Source organism: Mauremys mutica, chromosome 1 (genome assembly GCF_020497125.1).
Source record: "Mauremys mutica isolate MM-2020 ecotype Southern chromosome 1, ASM2049712v1, whole genome shotgun sequence".
Taxonomy (NCBI): Eukaryota; Metazoa; Chordata; order Testudines; family Geoemydidae; genus Mauremys; species Mauremys mutica.
In genome coordinates this window covers 25,183,031-25,203,819 of record NC_059072.1, presented here as the reverse complement: position 1 = coordinate 25,203,819, position 20,789 = coordinate 25,183,031, and the positions used below count along the sequence as shown (strand labels likewise).

General features: G+C 39.4%; 1 protein-coding gene across 2 annotated transcripts in view; it reads left to right on the top strand.

Moving 5' to 3' along the window:
• Positions 1–20,789, top strand: part of PTPN12 (protein tyrosine phosphatase non-receptor type 12) — a 164,284-nt gene that overhangs the window by 123,424 nt on the left and 20,071 nt on the right. For both annotated transcript variants that reach the window (XM_044995073.1, XM_044995082.1), the window contains exons 12-13: positions 359–444; positions 17,859–18,817. In XM_044995073.1, the coding sequence (XP_044851008.1) occupies positions 359–444; positions 17,859–18,817 (1,045 nt within the window). The remainder of the gene's footprint in view (positions 1–358; positions 445–17,858; positions 18,818–20,789) is intronic.

The following is a 20,789-nucleotide window of genomic DNA, read 5'->3' as shown; positions in this document are numbered from 1 at the left end:
GACAGATGAATCTGAGATTTGTTATACGCAACACTGAATAACGGTAAGTAAAAAAAAAATTGTTCAGAAGTGGGTTCTAAAGTTAGTGTCCTTTTACGATCCTTGTCTCAATTCCCTCGGTGCTTTTTTTGGGAGAGGTGCTTTATAAATATATGTATAGAACGTAATCTGTGCTTAAATTGGAAGCTGAAGCAAGTGTATGGTGGCTTAGTGACTTGCTGTTGTCACCCCATGCTTTTTTAAAGTTTGGTTTGGGTCCTCATTCTGTTTCAGGGACATGTAGAAATGTATTAAATTCTAGTGATCATGATTCTTTCAACTTTGAATAAAATATAGTTTGATTTATTTTTTTTGGCAGAATGAAACTATTACAGAGAAAACTCTCAATTCTGTAGATCTTGAGAAACAAGACTCTCCTCCACCAAAGCCTCCACGGACCCGCAGGTACTGTTCATCTTCTCAGTTTTGAGCTTAAAGAGAGTTACAAAGTTTATACTTAAATGACCAATCCTGTCTCATTTGATATTGCTAATAGCCCATATTTTGTACGAACAAATGGATTTTGTGAAAGTGTAACCAGTATTAATTTACATAATTCCAAAGGCAAGTTAAAATGTAATTTATGCAGCAATTGTTTCGCCTCGTTCTAGCAATTTGTCTTAGGACACTGAATAAAAGTCTTGCATCACAGCAACACCACATGTGGTATTTAATAGAAATCCTAACCTAGTCAACTGTTGCATGATCTCAAGATAATACACTTCGGAGATTCACAGACACACACATAATTAACTTAATGTTGAAAGTATGTTTTAATGGGGTCTATTTTGACCTTTGAATGTATTTTTGCAAACTTTAGGGGGTGAATTTGTGGTTTGAGTGTTGTAAATCAAGTGCTGCTTCTTTCCTGTTTGGGCTGTGAAGAGTGTGCCACCTTTTCATAGTGTTTTTATAGTGAGCATATAGTTAACTTCTTCCATGCTTCCTTTAGTATGGCGTATTAGAAGCTCTTCAGATTATATATTTGTTTTTCCACCCCCTCAAAAAAACAACCACATAACCAAAATAAACTTCTCAGCAAAGCCTTTTTGGCAAAACAAAATAACTTTGGAATATGGAAGCCAAACCTTTTAAAGATGTCCCAGAAAAAGTAAGGAAAGCCTTCAGACAGCTAATAGTAAACTTTTTAAAATCACCATGGCTCAGATTTTTAAAGCTATTTAAGTGTTGTTGCACTCAGTGTCACAACACCTAACTGACTTAGGAGCCTATGCATCATGTGGGATTTAGGCACTTAGGAGTCTAAGGTCTGGTCTACACTGGGGGTGGGTGGGGGGAATCGATCTAAGTTACGCAACTGAAGTCAACAAACTTAGATCTGCTTATCGCGGTGTCTTCACTGCAGTAAATAGATGGCTGATGCTCTCCTGTCAGCTCCACCTGCGCCTCTCGCTCCGGTGGAGTACCAGAGTCAACGGGAGAGCACTCGCGGTAGAAGCGATAAATCGACCCCTGCTGGATCGATCACTGCCTGTCGATCCAGAGGGTAACGTAGACAAGCCCTAAATCTTCAATATTATGAAGACTTTCAGGCTGCAGCTAATGTTATGACTGCATAGTCGTAGCAATAGAAGCATGTTGAAGGGAGGATGTTTAAGAGCTTCCCCTAAATTGTTTGTTTACAAAACTAACACAGACATTTACCTTGTCATATTTCCCCCTGATCCTGTAATATCTAATGCACACAAAAGCTATTATAATGCTATTTTTGGTTGTGTGTACAGTATATGCACAAACTTACATATAATGTTATCTGTTATACAAACGTACATTGATATTTAAAGCTTATATTTTTAAAGGTAAAAAGGAAGAATGCTTTAATAATTAAGAGCAATAGTTTTACCAACTGACCTTTTATTTATTCAAAGAGAAAAAACTTAAAACTGAGAAGTTGGGGACTGGATGTACAGATGTAAAATAGCTTGCAGAGACAGGCACACAAGGGTCTAAAGATACCTCCAGAAAAAAGAGAGTGAAAGGAAAATATGAAATATGGAGTGACTCTAAATGGTTAGTTTTGCTCCCTTTCTAGAAAGATAAACACAAGCAATTGGAACGTTAAAGCAGATAATAGTTAGGAGACAGCATGAAGAAAAGATGGTGAAGGAATACCTTATTTTTTGTCGGGGGGAAGGAGAGAATCAGATCTACATGAGAGGCACCACTCCCCCCCCTCTCTTTTTTGGTGAGGCGGGGAGTGTGGGAGCAGCTAAGACTTCTGAATAGCCTAATTTTTGGTGCACATGTTAGATATGTCCCTTGTTATATATAATGTAAGATACCAGGTAACTTTCTCTAGTGCTTCTTTTAATGTTTCCTTATTTTCAACAATATATAAACAATATAATCAATCTCCATCTCTCAATTATCTGCATGTTGAATTGCTTAAACCCCCTTGTTTTGCTTTTTATTTATCTCATACTTGTTTCTTTTAAACTAGTTTAAATTGAAGGGTTCTGAGATTTTTTTTGTTTGTTTGTTTTCTTAAGGTCATAAACATTTTTGTGACATAATATGCAGTTTCTTGTGGGTTTTTTTTTTAAAGTGAAAAAACAGAGGTACCTGATGATGGACCAGCAAATTTAGTAAGGGCATAAAGGAAGATACAGGAAATAGCCAGTCAATTAATATTTTCTTTGCAAAATATTTAGACATATAATGGAATTAGTGACTGCACTTGTGAGGAAATAAAGCTTTTCAATCAACCAACTCATTTATAAAGTAATATTGATAGAATTTTTTGAAACATTTGCTATTTTGGTAGTTGCAGCATACATTTGGCCTTTATAACATATTTTATATAGTACAGTATAAAAATGTTTTCAGTTGATTAAATACCATAGCACAGATTAAAAGTTGTATGACAGATGTTACAGTTTTTACCATTAAAAATTAATCTCTTCCAAATGGAGTACCACAGGGTCAAGTTAGTATTGGGGGCATATACTTTAATGATCTAGAAGAAGGCTGAAGATCAGCATTAATCATACTTGCCAGCCTCTGAATTGGAGGAACATTAAACATACAGGATGCTGTATCCACACTAAGTGGCTTGGGGCGATTAGAACTGTGAATTGTATACAGTAAAATGAGATTTAAGACTGAAGTCATTTTGGTTGGAGAGAAAAATAGCATGTGTACAAACTGGAGATAAAAGCTGTCTAGAAACTAGTGAGTCAGAATGAGTGGAGAGAACATGTAAAATGCATCTGAGATCACATTGCAGTATTGTTAGAGAGAAGTTAATGCTGTTCTCAGAAATAGTGATTTAATTTAAAACTAGAGATGTGGTGGTCCACTTTGACTCTGTTTATAAATGATTGTTCCAGGAGTAGAACATTGCATGCAGTTTTGGGGTCTACTTGAGGGTACCAAAAAAAAGCAGAGGAAATCACATGAGTGGCAAGGAAATCTCATCAGGATTAGAGAATAAAATGAGATCCTGAGTAAGCTAAATTTAGAGTCTGGAAAGGATGTCTTACAGGAATGTGATCAGTCTAAACAAATACCTTCAAGAAAATAGAAGTGGGAAAAAATGTTCACATTATTGCAAGATGACATGGAAAGGGGCAATAATTTTAAGGCCCTTTTCCCTAAAGCTACCCTACTTCTCTCCTATTCCCCTTCTCTTACCCCCCTCTCCCCATCAGTAGTTTGGGCATTGGAACTGTTCTCAGAAGTGGTGGTTATGTTTGGGAGAATATTATGCAAGATATTTAGTGGGTAAAATAGTCCTGAAAAAGGTGTGGCATTCAGCTAATAATCTGTGTGGTCTTTTCTGACCACAACTACTGTACCATCACTTTTGGAGGTGGGACTAACTTCTGCCACTTCGTAGTTTCTTATGGTGGAGACAGTTATTGTAATAATGCTCATGGTGTGCAAGATGCATCCCAAACATAGATGAAGATATAGTCCCTGCCCTGGAGAACCTAGAATTTAAAAACACAAATTAGTAAACTTTACTTGTTTGTAACAGTCCTATTGATGACAGCCTCATGCCTGTCTTGTTAAACACACTGTTCTCTTGCACACTGCTATCCTCCCTGTCTTTCTCCCACAACAATTCCAAATTCTAATTCCAGTGCCACTATGCCCCTTCTTTTCAATACTCTGTTTCCTTCCTCCTTATGGGCGAGACTAAATATATTAATAATATAAACAGAATAGCTAAGTGGGTTACAGACATCTTGTTTCTTGGATATCTCCTTGTAGAAATGGTTTTTAGGTGGGATTTAAATAGGGTACAGTGGCTTTACTGACCAGTTCAGGGAGGGTGTTCCATGTTCCTAGTCTATCTGAACAAATTGCTTGTTAAAGTATTTAACTTCCTTCAGAAATATTAGTGGAAAATATTTAATCTTCTTTAGATTAATGTTTTTAAGACTTCCAGTCAAATGGGTACTTAAGAGAATATATGTTCAGTTTCTAAAGGAGTTAAAAGCAAGCAATCGTTCTTACCCAAGGTAGTAACTTAAAAGGGGAAAAACAATACGACCTTTTATTTTCTTTACATAATGCTCTTTGAGATGACTTTAGAAAACAAGCAATCAAAAATTGCTCATGTCTTTAACACTAATCTGCAAGCTGTAGGTTTTATAAATTATTTATAGCTTTGCTTTTAAACAAACTGAATGGAAAACTTCACTAACTGTGTGCATGCACCTAAGTAACTGTTGTCTACATGTATGATATACTCAATTAAGCAACAAAATTTGTTAGCGCATGAATGAATAGGCCATGGAATATATTTCACATGTTATGAAGCACAAAGCTTGAGCGATTTCAGAAACCCCCAAAAATTCCTGAATGGTCCATCAGTCCAGGTTCCAGAGAATCTTTTTTTATAAATCTATTTATCTTTTTAAAAAATTCTTATCTTTCTGTGTTAAATACTATGATAAAAAGTAAACTCCATGCCAGCTTTATTGACGCAAAGAAACAAGATTACTCTTCAAAAATCTGGTCCTAAAACTGCCTCTCCTTTTCCTTCTCTTCTTCCCCCCCCCCCCCCCCCCCCCCCCCCCCCCCCCCCGCAAGAGTAGTGGCATGGAGAAAGATAGAGATGTCAGAGTGGAGTAAGGAACTGGGCCAGCACATCAAATCCCTATCAGTTTTTGCTTCTGCTCTAGAGCTATAGAACTCCTCCTTCGACCACAAATTACCTGGATTTCATGTCCCAAAAATCTGCAGATGCATTTTTTTCAAGAGGTTTTCTTACTATGGCATCCCACTCAAATGCTCTTTTCTTGATCTTGGCTCATATTCCCATATGACCCCCAATCATTCCTTTTCTCTGCACTTCACTCCCCACTTACGTGTGGTCAGTGGTAATACTACTTACCGGTTTCTGATTCTAACCTTTTTCTTTCCATTATTGCAGGAATATGTTTAAACAGTTTTTTATTCTTTAATTCAGTTGGCTTATGTATATATTTTCTTCTGTTCACTGTATCCAACTGTTACTGTTCCTGAATTTCCCCTCACATACATAGTTTTTATTAATGTTAACAGTTACAGTAGCTATGGAAAAAGTTTGAATAAAGTTCCTGGATTGGGTCCTTTTTATCTTAGCTCTTCCTGACTGACAGTTCTTCTCTTGAAGGTGAAGAGGTTTGATCCACTTGGGAGGGATTTGTGAATATGGCTTCTCAGAAGATAAATTGAAGAGGGCACGTTATTTTAACTTCATATAACTGTTAGCCTGAGTTTTATCTGCAAAGCATAAAAGTATAATTGCGCATTACGTATTTTGCCACAGCAACCATTGGTGTATATTGATAAAATTATCATAAACTTTCATGTACATATTAATAGGGGTGAGATGCTGCCAAGAGGATTTTTTTTGTAAAAGAAAACAGGCTTATATAGGAAATGAAAAGAAAATCCTTTAATGCTTCATTGGATTGGGTGATCTTGGGATATGTCTACACTGTAATATAAGCCTGGGCTCGGACTCAAGCTAAAGCCTTAACCCTTCCCCTTCAGTCTACATGCAAATCTCTTGAACTTGTGCTCTGACCCAGGGTCCCAGGACCCTGTGAGCATGGAGGGTCTGTCTGAACCCAAGTCAAGATGGGACCCAGGGTTCAAGCCTTATTGTTTTGTACTATAGTGTAGGGGTGTTCTGCAGCACCCCTGCTTTCCTGGACTCTGGTCCTTGGAGTCCACCAATAATCTCCCACAATGCTATGGGACAACTTCCTTTGTCCTCTATCTCCCAAGAATCAGCAGTCGACTCCATGGAAATGGAAGCACTCTCCTTGTTCCAGTGCAGCAGCTTTGTGTTTAACCCCTTCATTTTATTCTGATTGCCAAGCTGCAAACACACCCTAGGAAACTCTTCAGTGTTTGCAATGGATACTGACCAGATGTCCCTTTACAAAGTGTGCTCCTTCATGGTCATGTGAGCATAGCCAGATTTTGGCTAATCTCTGGTGCAAGGCCAGAAAAACTGGATTTTAGTAAGAGTTCTAGGAGTGACCATGAATACCAGCTACTAGGAAAGAAGATGGTGGCACTGGAAACTTATCAGACCAGCGATCAGTGCAGAAAACAGATTAAGCAGCTCAAGACTACCAGAAAACCAGGGACCACAAACGCATCTCTGGCTGCTCACCAACATCATGCCCATTTTATGATGAGTCTGACCGGGTGCTGGTGACTGCACTTGAGCCATCAACTGTGTACGATGACCTGGTAAGCTGGGATGGCATCCAGAAGCCAGCAACGAAATAAATAGTAGCCAGTAGCAGGTGCCAAATGAGGCAAATATGAAATGAAGTAACTCTGTTGGTGAAACTGGTCCTAGGAGGAGGCTTTGCTGCAGGAGCAGCTGCAGCACATCTTGAGGATGTACTCAGAAGAGCTTTTTTTATGTCCCCTTGGAGGAACACCCCACTGCAGAACTGGCTGCCGAAGCAGAAGAGGGAGAAGCTGCCCCAGAGCCGAGTAAGTTTCTGGATCTATTTTCATGTTTGTTAATATAAGAATCGGAGCAATTTCTACTGTAAGAACCAATATAAAAGAGGAGAAGCCCTAGATAGAAGCGTGTATCCATTAATGGCGGATTGTATACCAGTGCCATGGCATCACAATGCCACCCTCCCCACCACAGGAAATTCAAAGTAGAGGCCAGGAACCACAAACAGTAAAACAAGCATATAAAAAGAGAATTTTTACTGGGAGGGTGCACATTTTTTCTAATAAATTCCAGTTTGTTAAAATAATACACTAGTATTACTTTCCCTGTCTGTATGTAGCTCAATACACTATTGAGCTGGTAACAACATGCCTGAAAGGACTGAACTCTATGGTGGGGGAAGAGGTGATTCCATTGGTGATGAAACCGCTAGTTCCAAATATGACTGGGAAGGTTGAATTCAGTCCATAAATTTGCCAGGGGAGGGAGGGACTAGTTGTCTCTTTTCATGCAGTCCTAAAAGACTGTGTCAGAAGTCATAAGGGAAGTCTGAAGCAATGTGGAAGCCCAAATGCAGCATCCTGTTGATTTTTTTTCCCCCATGAATTCTGACCCAAACACATAACAAGAACTCCAGATAGTTAGTCACATTTTGAGGAAAGGTGCATGTTTTCAGGGCCACCTCAATAGTTCACCAGCCCACTCCATTTATGGATGTGTTGTTCAGTCACCATATGTATGAATACTTTGGTGGCATACACTTTTTCTCTCACTGCAATTTAACCTGGCTGTGTCCAAGGAGCTTCTGTAGTCTGGAGCAGCCCTCTGCCAATATATTGACATTGAGTGATATTCAAGACAGTAACCTTCTGTGTCTTGTCCTGTTCCAGACCTCTCGAACTCTACATGTTGCAATACCTTCTTAGCTTGCCCACATTGCAGAAGCCTGACTCCTCGTACCCTCACAGACGGTTCCAGGAGGAAGCATGATGAATTTGATTGAAGTTCTGGACTGGGCCAATAGGTAGCGTGAGTACCAAAGGCAAAGGGACTTGCGGCAAGAAGAAAGACATGCTGAGAGGCAAGCGGACAGGCTCAGGCTGGCTTTGCAGCTTGACAGGGTAGCAGCATGGAAGCAGGCACTCCTCACAGTTCCTGGAACAGGAATGGCAGCTAAGGGAGGAGGAGAGAGCACAACAGAGAGAATTGTTTGAGTGGCTGCTACCTCTAATGGCTGCAAAAGTGCAGGCTCCTGCTGCACCTGCACCATGGCCTGTGTCCCCATCCATGGTACCTTGGCCTGCATTCCAGGAACAGGGTGGCCCATTCAGTGGGGCCCTATGAGTGACAGGACAGGGCAAATGTGTCTCATGCGGTCCTCAGTGCTGAACCTCTTCCCCCGTGGACACCCCTGTCCTGGCTGCAAGTGTGTGGAAAACCTGGAGAGTGTCCTGTGTATATAGTTCAGCTATGTGCACTTGTTTATCCACTTTGCTCTTGGTTATTTTTAAAGCTTTTGGTGTTGCTGCTGATTTGGTGTGCTAAAGGCAGCTGGCCTGCCAGGCAACGGTTTAATATTTTACTTTTCCAATACATGTCTGAAAATAAAGGTTTTCATTTTGTAAAGAAATTTTATTGTCATGGCAACACATCATATACTAAAAGTAAACGCATGATCAGAGACAACTGTGAGATTGTATGCCAGAAGTGGGGAACCTTTTCTGTGTCGGGATGTTGACCCACCAAAAAAATCAGTGGTGGGCCACACAAGTTCAGCTCACTTGCATGGAGGTTTGGGGCTTCCACCCACAGCAGGGTGAGCCGGCGCTCAAGGCTCCAGCCCTTCTCCCCCCACCCCCCACGAGTGCCGGCTCACCCCACCGTGGGGTTGGGGGGGAGCCCCAAGTCTCCCCATCCCCAGCGGGTGAGTTGAATGTGTCTGGTCTGTGGGCCGGATGAAAATGAGCAAGAGGTAGGTTCCCCACTCCTGTTGCATGCAAAACCCATGTCTCAATACAGCTATAAACATCAATCCATCTGTTTTTCCCCCCTCCCGCATTTCATAATAAGCAGTCATGTCATTCAAAAGTACAGTACATGGTGATCAAATCCCTCCCACCGCCCCGCAACAAGCACATTCATAAACATACTATTCTCCCTCTGCCACTGGCCCATGCCAGTCCATAATGTGAGAACACAAAGCATTCCTAATTTCTATTGCCTGGGTATATCCAGCTGCAGCTGTGTTAGACACTTAGCCACAAAGTGCACCTCTGTCATATTTCCATTTGGAGAAATGGCTCACCTTTGGCTTCACAAAGATTATGAAGAGCACAGCAAGCCACAGTAATGTGGACAGCATTGGTGACACTGGAATCCAAACAGGTCTGTAAATATTGCCAGCAGGATTTCAGTAGGCCAAACGCACATTCCATCACCACTCTGCACCTGCTGAGACTGTAATTAAACCTTCTTTTGCCAGGGCCTCTAAGATCAGGGTATGGTTTCACGAAGCAAAAAGGGATATGCTGGGTCCCTGAGAATAACAGTGAGGATAGTAACTCTGTTTATGACAGTCATGTGGTGGGAATCGTGTCCCAGCCTGTCCAAAAATGTAGACTCCCAGTTGGTGGAAAACCCTGGTATCATGAACTTTTGAGGTTCATAATTTGGCCTCTGTTGTCCACAAGGTCCTTCATAACTAGGGAGTAAGACTCTTTGTGGCTTATGAATTTATGTGCTCCTTGAGGTGGGCACATGATGAGCATGAGTCAACTGCAGTTTGGAAACCCCATTTGTCACACTGTTTGGAGTGGCTCATAACTGTGAGTGTGTACCTCAGGACAGTCAGTCAAAAACAGGGCAGATACAAACTGATGTATGTTCTATAATTCGATTTCACCAGCCTAGTAACAAATATGAACTCCTGGTTCACTGTAGTAGTCTTGCATGGTGTCACAGACAGATTGGAGAGCCCAAGGGGACTATCTTGTCACCAGAAATCACAAAATATTCAGGTTGTTTCTAGTCCCGAGAGACCAGTCACTTACCCCAGATCAGTTGGTACCATAGAACTTACGCCAAAGACAACACCTATAGCTACTCCTGTAATAAACTACCTAAAGTTTATTAACTAGGGGGAAAAATGAGTTATTTACCGGTTAAAGCAAGCAAACATATATACACAAACGAGTTACCATCTATGGTTTCTAAAGGTGACAGAAATGTAATCTCTGTTCAAAATGCAACAGAGAGTCCTGTGGCACCTTATAGGCTAACAGACGTATTGGAGCATGAGCTTTCGTGGGAGAATACCCACTTTGTCACATTTTGCTGTTCAAAATGTCTTACAGGGTGGACCCAGGTTGACTCTGGGGATCTGTGCTTTGGTTTAGTGTTTCTGACCCTGTGAGAGTTCAAACAGCAAAGAGAGAACTATTTCTTCTTGTGAGCACCTTTATAAGGCCTTTCACCAGAGCACAAACCAATGGGATGAGTGCTCCTGCATGTAAATTCTTCATGGGTGGATGGGGCAATCAAGAAGGCTTTGTCCTAGAGGGCCCATCAAGTCTTGATAGTTTGTCTTGATGGGTGGTGAGAACCACTCTTCCTGTCTCTGTTCACAAGTTCAGAGCAGGCATTTTTACAGTTTTATAAAACAAACTTGTATCTTATCTTGCAACATGGAATACAGACATTACAAGTGAGATTAATGCATGCAGCAATTTACAAGCATTTCATAGTCTAAACACTAAATATATTCTTATAAAAAGAATACCTATTCTGAACAAACCTAACATAAAGGTGAGCTGGTTTGGTTTCCAGTCCAGTTATAACACCTATGGCCTTGACTAGAGCTGGCACTTGGTTTACTGGCATCACGCCATTCTCCCAAAGCCAGCGGTTACTTAAGGAATATTCTTTAATGCCTGTCATCTTGGGTTAAACCACACAGCTGCTTGTCTCAGAAATCTGTCACCATTTTACCCATAGTCGACTTTCCAGCACCAAATGGATGGCAATGGTCCTGTAACAGTCTGGGACAGCCAGCTTCTAAACAGTTATAGCAATCTGCTTCTGGACTTACAAGCCCACCCTCACGCATATGATCTTACGCAGGAGGGTTCGGGGCAAACTGCTCCCAAAGCTTCAGAAATATAGCAAAAGTTCTGTGCCCTGCAAAAGTTATGGACTCAGTGCTGGTTGTCCCATCTGCATGGTGATATGATCCCACGAGTCTGTGCTTGTGGCCCTGCTCCAGAAGCACCAGTGTATGTAGCAGGTATCAGTGGCTATACAGAATGTCATGAGCAGCATCAGCTGATTTGAGTCTGCCATGTCAGTTGTTGTTGTCGTCGTCGTCGTCGTCCTGCTTGGTCATTAGCTCTGTCAGGTGCCTTCTGTGGGTCATAAAAAGCCACCAAACTGCCCACCAGCATCTCATGGAAGCTCTGCCTGCATCTTGAAACAGGAGCAAAAGCTCAAATAGAAGTTCTGGAAATGGCAACGCCTCCATTTTGTTGACTCCAGTTGGTGGAAGCCTGCAGACCAAAATGACTGCTCAGCAGGGTTTGTTGGGGGGAGTGTTCAAACTTCATGTAATGTGTAGCATGGACAATCAAGTTTTCCTACACTACACCACGAACGAAGAGCTAGAGTCGCCACATTTTGAGAGGGCACTAGGAAGTCTGGGATACAGTTGGTTGGACTTGGGTCCGTGGACGCCAGAGCCCCGGGTTCGGGTCCAGGTCCAAAATTTTAACCTAGCGTTGGCAATCATGGATTCTCAAACCCAGGGTCCCCTGACATGAGTCTTGCTAACCCTGGGCTTACCTTGCAGTATAGACATACCATTAGAGACGAAGGTATCTTACAGATGTGTAGCTTTCCAGCTGAACTTTAATTTGCTGCTTGTGTGTCTGCCTGCAAATAAAGGTTTTCACAGGTTTCAGATGCTTACATAAGAATGGCCATACTGGGTCAGACCAAAGGTCCATCTAGCCCAGTATCTGATCTTCCAACAGTGGCCAATGCCAGGTGCCCCAGGGGGAATGAGCAGAACAGGTAATCAAGTGATCCATTCCCAGCTTCTGGCAAACGGAGGCTAGGGGACACCATACCTGCCCATCCTGGCTAATAGCCATTGATGGACCTATCCTCCATGAATTTATCTAGTTCTTTTTTGAACCCTGTTATAATCTTGGCCTTCACAAATAATTCCTTGAGTTTGTTTTAAACCTACTGCCTATTAATTTCATTTGGTGGCCCCTAGTTCTTGTGTTATGAGACGGAGTAAATAACATATCCTTATTTAATTTTGGCACACCAGTCATGATTTTATAGATCTCTATCGTAGCCCCCCTTAGTCGTCTCTTTTCCAAGTTGAAAAGTCCCAGTCTTATGTCTCCTCATACAGCAGCCATTCCATACCTCTAATCATATTTGTTGCCCTTTTTTGAACCTTTTTCAAGTCCAATGTATGTTCTTTGAGAAGGGACGACCACATCTCCACACAGTATTCAAGATGGATTTATATAGAGGAAATATATTTTCTGTCTTATTATCTATCCCTTTCTTAATGATTACCAACGTTCTGTTCACTTTTTTGACTGCCGCTGCACATTGAGTGGATGTTTTCAGAGAACTGTCCACAATGACTCCAACAGCTTTCTTGAGTGGTAACAGTCAATTTAGACCCCATCATTTTATGTGTATAGTTGGGATTATGTTTTCCAATGTGCATTACTTTGCATTTATCAACATTGAATTTCATCTGCCATTTTGTTGCCCAGTCACCTCATTTTGAGAGATCCTTTTGTAGCTCTTCGCAGTCTGCCTGGGACTTAACTATCTTGAGTAGTTTTGTATCGTCTGCAAATTTTGCCACCTCACTGTTTACTCCTTTTTCCAGATCATTTATGAATATGTTGAATAGGACTGGACCCAGTACAGACCCCTGGGGGACACTACTATTTACCTCTCTCCAGTCTGAAAACTGACCATTTATTCCTACACTTTGTTTTGTATCTTTTTAACCAGTTACCAGTCCATGAGAGAACCTTCCCTCTTATCACATGACAGCTTACTTTGCGTAAGAGCCTTTGGTGAGGGACCTTGTCTGAAGGCTTTCTGAAAATCTAAATACACTATATCCACTTGATCCCTTGTCCACGTTTGTTGACCCCCTCAAAGAATTCTAGTAGATTCTTGTTTCTTGACATTTTTAATTTTTAATCACATGAAAAGGATGTCTTAAGTACACTTTTTGGCTTGTTTTACTTCCCAAAAGAATCTTCCAGTAACATTCCTTAATGGTTTTGGAATTATAACAATTTATGATAACACAGTACAAAACATTTAAAATTTTTCTATAATATGAGCAAATAGTAATTCCTTATTGAACGTAATCATCTTTGGGTAGATTGTGTTTGAACTTGATATTAGCAAAATGTTAAATATTTTAAAAAAAAAATTCTGAGTACTGCCACTAACTTGTGTATATGAACATTTCATGCTGGCCCGATTTCATCTGGCAACAACACAGTATAGTTAATTCTGGGAGCCATTGAGTCTGGAAGTTCTGTAACTAGTGCTCATGCTAACTGCCTCAGTAAATCTCAGACTCTAGTATTACAATATTAGTGCCTGTTGATACAATTGCCACATCTGATTTTTTTATCTGAGTACATTAGACTATTCCTAGTGTTAGATGCAAAGCCAGAGCTTTGATTAATTTGCAATTTAGACTTATTTCCGTACAGTAGAACTCAATTACTTCAACTCCAGCAATAATGTGCTGGTTCTTTAGGATCCGGAGGGGGTGTTTTGATTACACAAGTACTTTTCAGTGAGCCAAGTCCTTGAAGCTCTCTTATCTAATTACTTGATAGCTTTGTTCGCTAGAGAATAAGTAAGACACCTGTAAAGGAAAAGGATAATGGGAATTGGTGTTCAGTAGGGAAAAATGGTAACTTTTTTTTTTTCAAACTGAAAGTATCCTTTAGACCCAACATTTAAATGATGAAACTGATTACAGCCAAAATACTTCACAAACATACAAAGGTAAGGCAATGCTGAAAGTGGGAAAATAGAAGGCGTGAGAGAAGGAAATTGGTGGTAAAGGAAACATGAGACAATGTTTCTACGTCATCCTGATTTCGTTTCTATTTCTATAGTTCTTTGAGAGAGAAGAGATTAGAATGTTGATGATACAAGTCAAATTGCCACTTACTGTGAATGAGGCTGCATGCTGTAATGGCAAGTAATTCCTCTGCCACATTTCAAACTCTGAAGAACCTTTTAATGCATATTCAGTTAGGCTAAAATTAAAAACAGTTCAATAATCTGTTGGCTGCTAATAGCCCTGTTAGCAGCCATTGGTTTAAATTTGTTAGTGATGATTTTAAAAATGTTTTTCATTTAACTATTTTTTTACTAGAAAATCACCAAAGGGCTATTTTTGATCATTCCTGATGCATGGGTATATGTTATAACCTATAATTCAGTTTCTGACAAGTTGAGCAAATTGTAGCGTTTCTCCCTTATGACTGAATAAGATCTGATGCTTAAATAAAGTAGAATAATATGGTGTCTGGCTTCAGCCCACTTACGTAGGGTTTAATGTTCCTATTTTAATTATCCAGAAGAATGCAGAGCTCAGTATCTATTTTTGGTTGATCATAGCAGCTGCATTCCATGACCTTGACATCACTCTCTTTTATTTGATGCTAAAACTCCACAGTGTGTTAAACAGAGTAACCATGGATTGAGGATTTTTCATTTGGACACTAGCCAGTTCTCATTTAAATCCAAACTGCATTTTGCCCCTTTTTAATACAGTTGCAATTTTCCACTAAGCACAGAGTGATTTAAAATTTAAATTGTCTATTTTATTAATCCTTTGGCGCATGGTTGGAGGATGGGTGTACTATAGAAATACTTGTCCCTATTTGCATTACCCATCCTCTTCCTATTGTTTGTCATCTCACTTATTGTGTTTATACATTTTAGATTGTAAACTTTGTTGGATGTAGATTATCTTCCTTCTCTGAAACACCCAGTATGCTTTAGGACACTATAAAATAAATTAGCTTGCGTTAAAATTATTTTTAAAAAGTAACAAACTGTTAACTTCCAAATCAGGGCATATTCAGATTTTATAATGAAAGCTGTGTAATGATTATGAAAATGTAGTACATCTTTACATTGAATTTCATTTAAATGCTATGAGGAGTAATAAGGTGATGAAGATCTAAAAGCTTTTCTCTCCAGGGCTTACTGTGACAAGTATTTTTTTCTGTGAAATCTATGTTGCTACATAAAACTATTCTGAACCTTTATTCAAGTTATGAAGATAACTAAGCAGTTTTTAGTATCCTGGAAATGTCTCACCTACTCTGCTGGAAGGAGCAGACCTAAGTCATAAGGAGTTTTTCTTGTGCTCTTTTGGTTCACTGTCTCACCTCTGTTTTGTTTTTGAAAGGTGTCATAATCTGAAATAGTATTTCATTGTTTTTTAGATAAACTTCATCTATAAATCCAGGGACAAGTAGACAGTCTTCAGAACACGAAATAGCATATTTTAAAACCTTGTTCTTTAGTGGCTTGTTGAATGTTTCAGAAATTCATTTACATAATATTCAAGAGTGGTGCAGCCTTCCTGTAAAAGTGACAGGCATATCACATTGACATTTTAGGCAAAGTCTTCCTGAGGATGAAAACAAAGAAATTATTCAAATATATTACATCTCCAATATTGGAATTCACATAGCTATGTTACTACTGTTTGACAAACTATAACATCTTAAAGCAATGGCATATTACTTAAGAAGACAATAGGAACCTGTTCCTGAGAGGTGTTGATCATCCATTTTGCAGAATCAATGGATGTTGCAGGTGCTCAGCACATCTCGGGTTTACACTCTGAGAACTGAACAACATTTTTCTAGAGAATGGCTCCAGTTAACCACACTTCTCTGAATCACAATAAGATGTCTGCAAGAGATTTTTTGCCAAGCTATTTTTAACCAGCTAGAAGGGATATTATTAGATATCATAAGTTAAATTCATGTATAGTGAACCCAGCTGTTAGGCCAAAAAACATTGAAATTCCATTATTTGGATTCACTTATGTAGAAAAACAGTATTCAAAGTCTGTCAAAATTCCAATATTTTTTCTTGCATCAAAATGTCCTCATATGTTTCTTATGGAATTTGGCATGAAGCCTAGATAACAGATGTTCCATACTCTTTAAAAGCCTTACCCACAGGTTTGAGTTCATCCTTCTGGGTAAAATTGCCCCCCTCCTCCCCTCTTTCATATAGGTATGACATCACAAGGGCAATTAATTGTATAAACCACATAATTGTTCTTGCATATAATCCTGTGCTTGAGCCATTTTCCCCTTGTAGTAATACCATCTGCTGAATGAAAGTGTCTTAATGCATTTTTCTTAATTTTACTGTAGGGAAAATTGATTCTTTTTCTCATAGTGGAAAAGACCCCCCACCCCAACCCCTACCACCAATTTTAATGGCTCTGAAGAAAAACTACCTCTATATAACAAGCAATTCCTGTGTGTAGACTTTTTAAACAAATCTTGAGTCATTTTAATTATTTTATCAAGAAGACCTGTTACTTCAGTTTCACCTTACAGTAAAATTTATTAGATACCTATTTTGTATATCTTATACACTCCTACCTAAAATATTTCTCCCTTTCTCAAAAACTGCAAACTTTCTACCAAAACTTAGTATAAATAGTATAAATTGTAAACTCGTGTCAAAATCCACTCTACAAATTTCACTAAAACAAATTTGCAGAGGTGTCTTTGACCTTACCCCTGTCGCTTTTCTCTCCCAAAAAAAGTAATATTGAAATTCCTTGTCAACAAATCAGATACTCCAATAGATGAATCTGTTCTTATATACTGTATGTAACTCACTGAAGCTATGCCATCAACATGTTGGTGTATAAACTAACCTTCAGAGTAACAAAAATTGAATCTATATTCACAATACTGCCATCATTAAATCTATGGAGAAAATGTGTTTTGTTTAAAATGTCTCTAAATAGCTAATAGACTTTTATTTGGGGAGGAGGAGGGCAACAAACTGAGCTAGAAGTTGAGAGGGATTGAGTACCAAAAAGAGTCTGTATCTTAAGATATCTTTCCAAAGATTTCTATTTTTGTTTAAATATAGGGAATTTTTCCTAGCTTGACTAAAAGCAATGCTTTTAGAGGGTGCTTATGCTCCTATGAATCAATTGTTTTTTTTTCCTCAAAATCTTTCAGGGAGTATCGCCACAATGGCTATTAGCCAGGATGGGCAGGTATGGTGTCCCCTAGCCTCTGTTTGCCAGAAGCTGGGAATGGATCACTTGATGATTCCCTGTTCTGTTCATCCTCTCTGAAGCACCTGGCATTGGCCATTGTTGGAAGACAGAATACTGGGCTAGATAGGCCTTTGGTCTGACCCAGTATGGCCATTCTTATGTTCTTAAGGTCTGACCGTCCTACAAATTCTCTGTAGAGTCAGCTGTGGGGAGGAAAGTGAGGGAAAATCTGCTTTGAAGTTATTTTTATGGGTTAAGGTTTGTAAGATCTGGCCTTAAAAGTTATATTTGTGGCATTATCAAGAATCCTTTCCAAGTTATACTTTGGAAGACTTATTAACTATTTCCTTGCCATTTATACTGTTGTGCTTGGTTCATATCTGCTCTGTCAGCCATATTATACAACCATTTTTGGCAAGCAGTAGAAGTGTTGCCCAGACTTTAAGATTAATGTATGTTGGATGTTTCAGAATTTTTTTGAACTATATCAGATGTGATATTGCTGAAATACAGAGAATTTACATAATTATTTTTTTGCAGTTGTCTTGTAGAAGGAGATGTTAAGGAAGAAATCTTGCAGCCTCCAGAGCCTCACCCAGTACCACCCATCTTAACACCATCTCCTCCTTCAGCTTATCCGACAGTCACTACTGTGTGGCAGGACAATGATAGATACCATCCAAAGCCAGTTTTGCACATGGTTTCATCAGACCATTCAACAGACCTCAATGAAAACTATAATAAATCAACAGAACATTCAGGGAAAAATGAACCCAATGAACGTGTGGAGAAAAAGCTTGAGCGTAACTTAAGTTTTGAAATTAAGAAAGTACCTCTTCAGGAGGGTCCACGAAGCTTTGATGGGAATACTCTTTTGAACCGAGGACATGCAATTAAAATGAAGTCTGTTTCATCTTGTGTAATGGATAAGAACTCTAAGCCACTGGATCATAGTTCAGAGGATTCACTTGTAGACTCTTTTCAAAACTCTAGTATGGAAAACAAAGCCTTAGTAGCTTCACTGGAAGGGCTGCAGAGCCAGAAGGATTCTGATGCTCCACCAAGACCAGACCGTCTGCTTCTCAAAGAGAAGGGGCATGCCATGTGGTCACTACACGGGCCTGAAAATGCACTGCCTACATCCGCGTCTGAGGATATGTCTTCAGATGTCTTAAGTCATGGTATTAAAACTGCCTCTCTGGTACCAAACCCCACATCTCAAGTGGAATGCTCTTCCAGTGAAACAATTGATCATCAGAGCAGTATGCTTTTAGTTAGAGCACCCCTCTGTTTTACTAATCCTCTTCATTCCGATGATTCTGACACAGATGAGAGGAACGTTGATGGAGCCATGACCAAAAGTATGTCTAATATTTCAACCGCAAGTGCCACAGTTTCTGCTTCCACTAGTACTGAAAACATTTCTTCTAGAAAAGTATTATCAATGTCCATTGCTAGACAAGATGTTCCAAGCGTAAGACATTTTGAAGAGGAAAAAGGTAGGTTTTTTGTATTTCAGCTATATTTGTCACATTTAAGCTGTAGAGTGGGAAAATACTTCATAATTTTAAGACAGTATTGCAAAGAAATATTTAATTATAAATCTTAAACTTTAAATTGACAGTATGGCTGCTTCTGCAACAATCTAATTTAGTTTCCCAATCTTCTTTTCTCCTGTGAGTTAACCCTGTTGTATTATTACTAGAAACCTTGATAAACTGCCTCAAGTGCTGTATTGAGAAACATTTACTCCATGAATAGCCTGTTTCTACCTTTTCAACAGTCTCATTCGTCTCATCTGAAGTTAGGTTGCCCCTTCGTTCCACCACTTTGGCTACTTGGAAATTAGTGTAAATTTTTTGTGTACTTAACAAATATCACAGCCTGTTAAATGTTGGATATACAGTTAGTTTGCATAACTACATTCACAGTAGAAAACATAGCAGCAATACACCTTTCTGAGTAATTTATCTGGCTGCTGTCACCATTGGTTAAAGTATATTTGTGAAAAACAGTAATCTTTGCTTTATCGCTCTTTGAGAAATGTGTTACACTGTGAACAGATGATGCATTTCTAATACTACTGTTGGGCTCTATGGTTTTTGCAGTTCGCTGCATCAGAATGGGGTGAGGAAGACAGGCTTACACCCCAGCTCCATTCAAAAGAAAGACGTTAAACATAATTGAGCAGGTGACATCAAACACTAATGTGCAGCAACAGTCCAAAAGCTAACAGAATGTTAGGAATCATTAGGGAAGCGATAGATCAGACAGAAAATCATCATGCCACTATATAAATCAATGGTACACTCACAACTTGAGTACTGCATGCAGTTCTGGTTGCCCCATCTCAAAAAATATATATGTATATTGGGGGGGAAACTACAGAGACGGGAAACAAAAATGATAAGGAGTAAGGAACAGCTTCTATATGAGGAGAGATTAAAAAGAGAGGACTGTTCATTTTAGAAAAGAAACAACTAAGTGGTGATGTAATACAGTTTATAAAATCATGAATGGTGTGAAGAAAGTGGAAAAGGGAGTGTTATTTATCCCTTCACATAACTCAATGAAATTAATATGCAGTAGGTTTAAAACAAAGGAAGTACTTTCTCACACAACACAGTCAACCTATGGAACTCTTGCCAGAAAGTGTTGTGAAGACCAAAAGCATAACTGGGTTAAAAAAAGAATTAGAAATGTTCAGAGGATAGGTCCATGAATAGCTATTACCAAGATAGTCAGAGAGCTGTCCTCAAGCTCTGGGTGTATCTACACCTCTGACTGCCAGAAGATGGGAATTGATGACAGGGATGGCTCACTCAATAATTGCCCTGTTCTGGTCATTCCCTCTGAAGCATCTGCCCCAGCCACTGTTGGGGGGAGGGGGGAGAGAGAGAGAGAGGGGGAGAGGGAGAGGGAGGGAGAGAGAGAGTGTGTGTGTGTGTGTGTTGAATGTCCCAAAATGAGGGGAAGGTTATCAGTGATATGAGATGTTGAAGTCAACTTTCTTAAACAAAGATGATGCCTTGCTGCTGCTTCAGAGAAGCGTTTTGAAAGTTTTCATATTTTTTCCTAGGCTATGCTTCTGTCAAAAATACGACACATATTCAAAAGAATATTACCTTTTGACAAATCTAAAAAACCACTATTTTTACAGGTACTTCAGAATTAAATTCTTTTTACAAGCAGAAGTATAGCTTGCACATAGTCTAAGGGTTAAAAGTAGCTAATTCCTATTTTAAGGTTTTTTAAAATCATCAGACACGTACCAAAAAGCAAATACCCTTTGTTTCCATCCCCTGTTTAGCATATCTGCCAAAAAGGTCTTTCTTGAGACTAGTAAAAAACAGGTAAATTCATATTATTGAAAATCAACAATTTCAATATATTTCTACTCAGACTTTTGGTGCTCTCACCCATGGCTGTTGCTTTGTCTATTTTGCTACTGTCAGTCCCAAGATATGATGA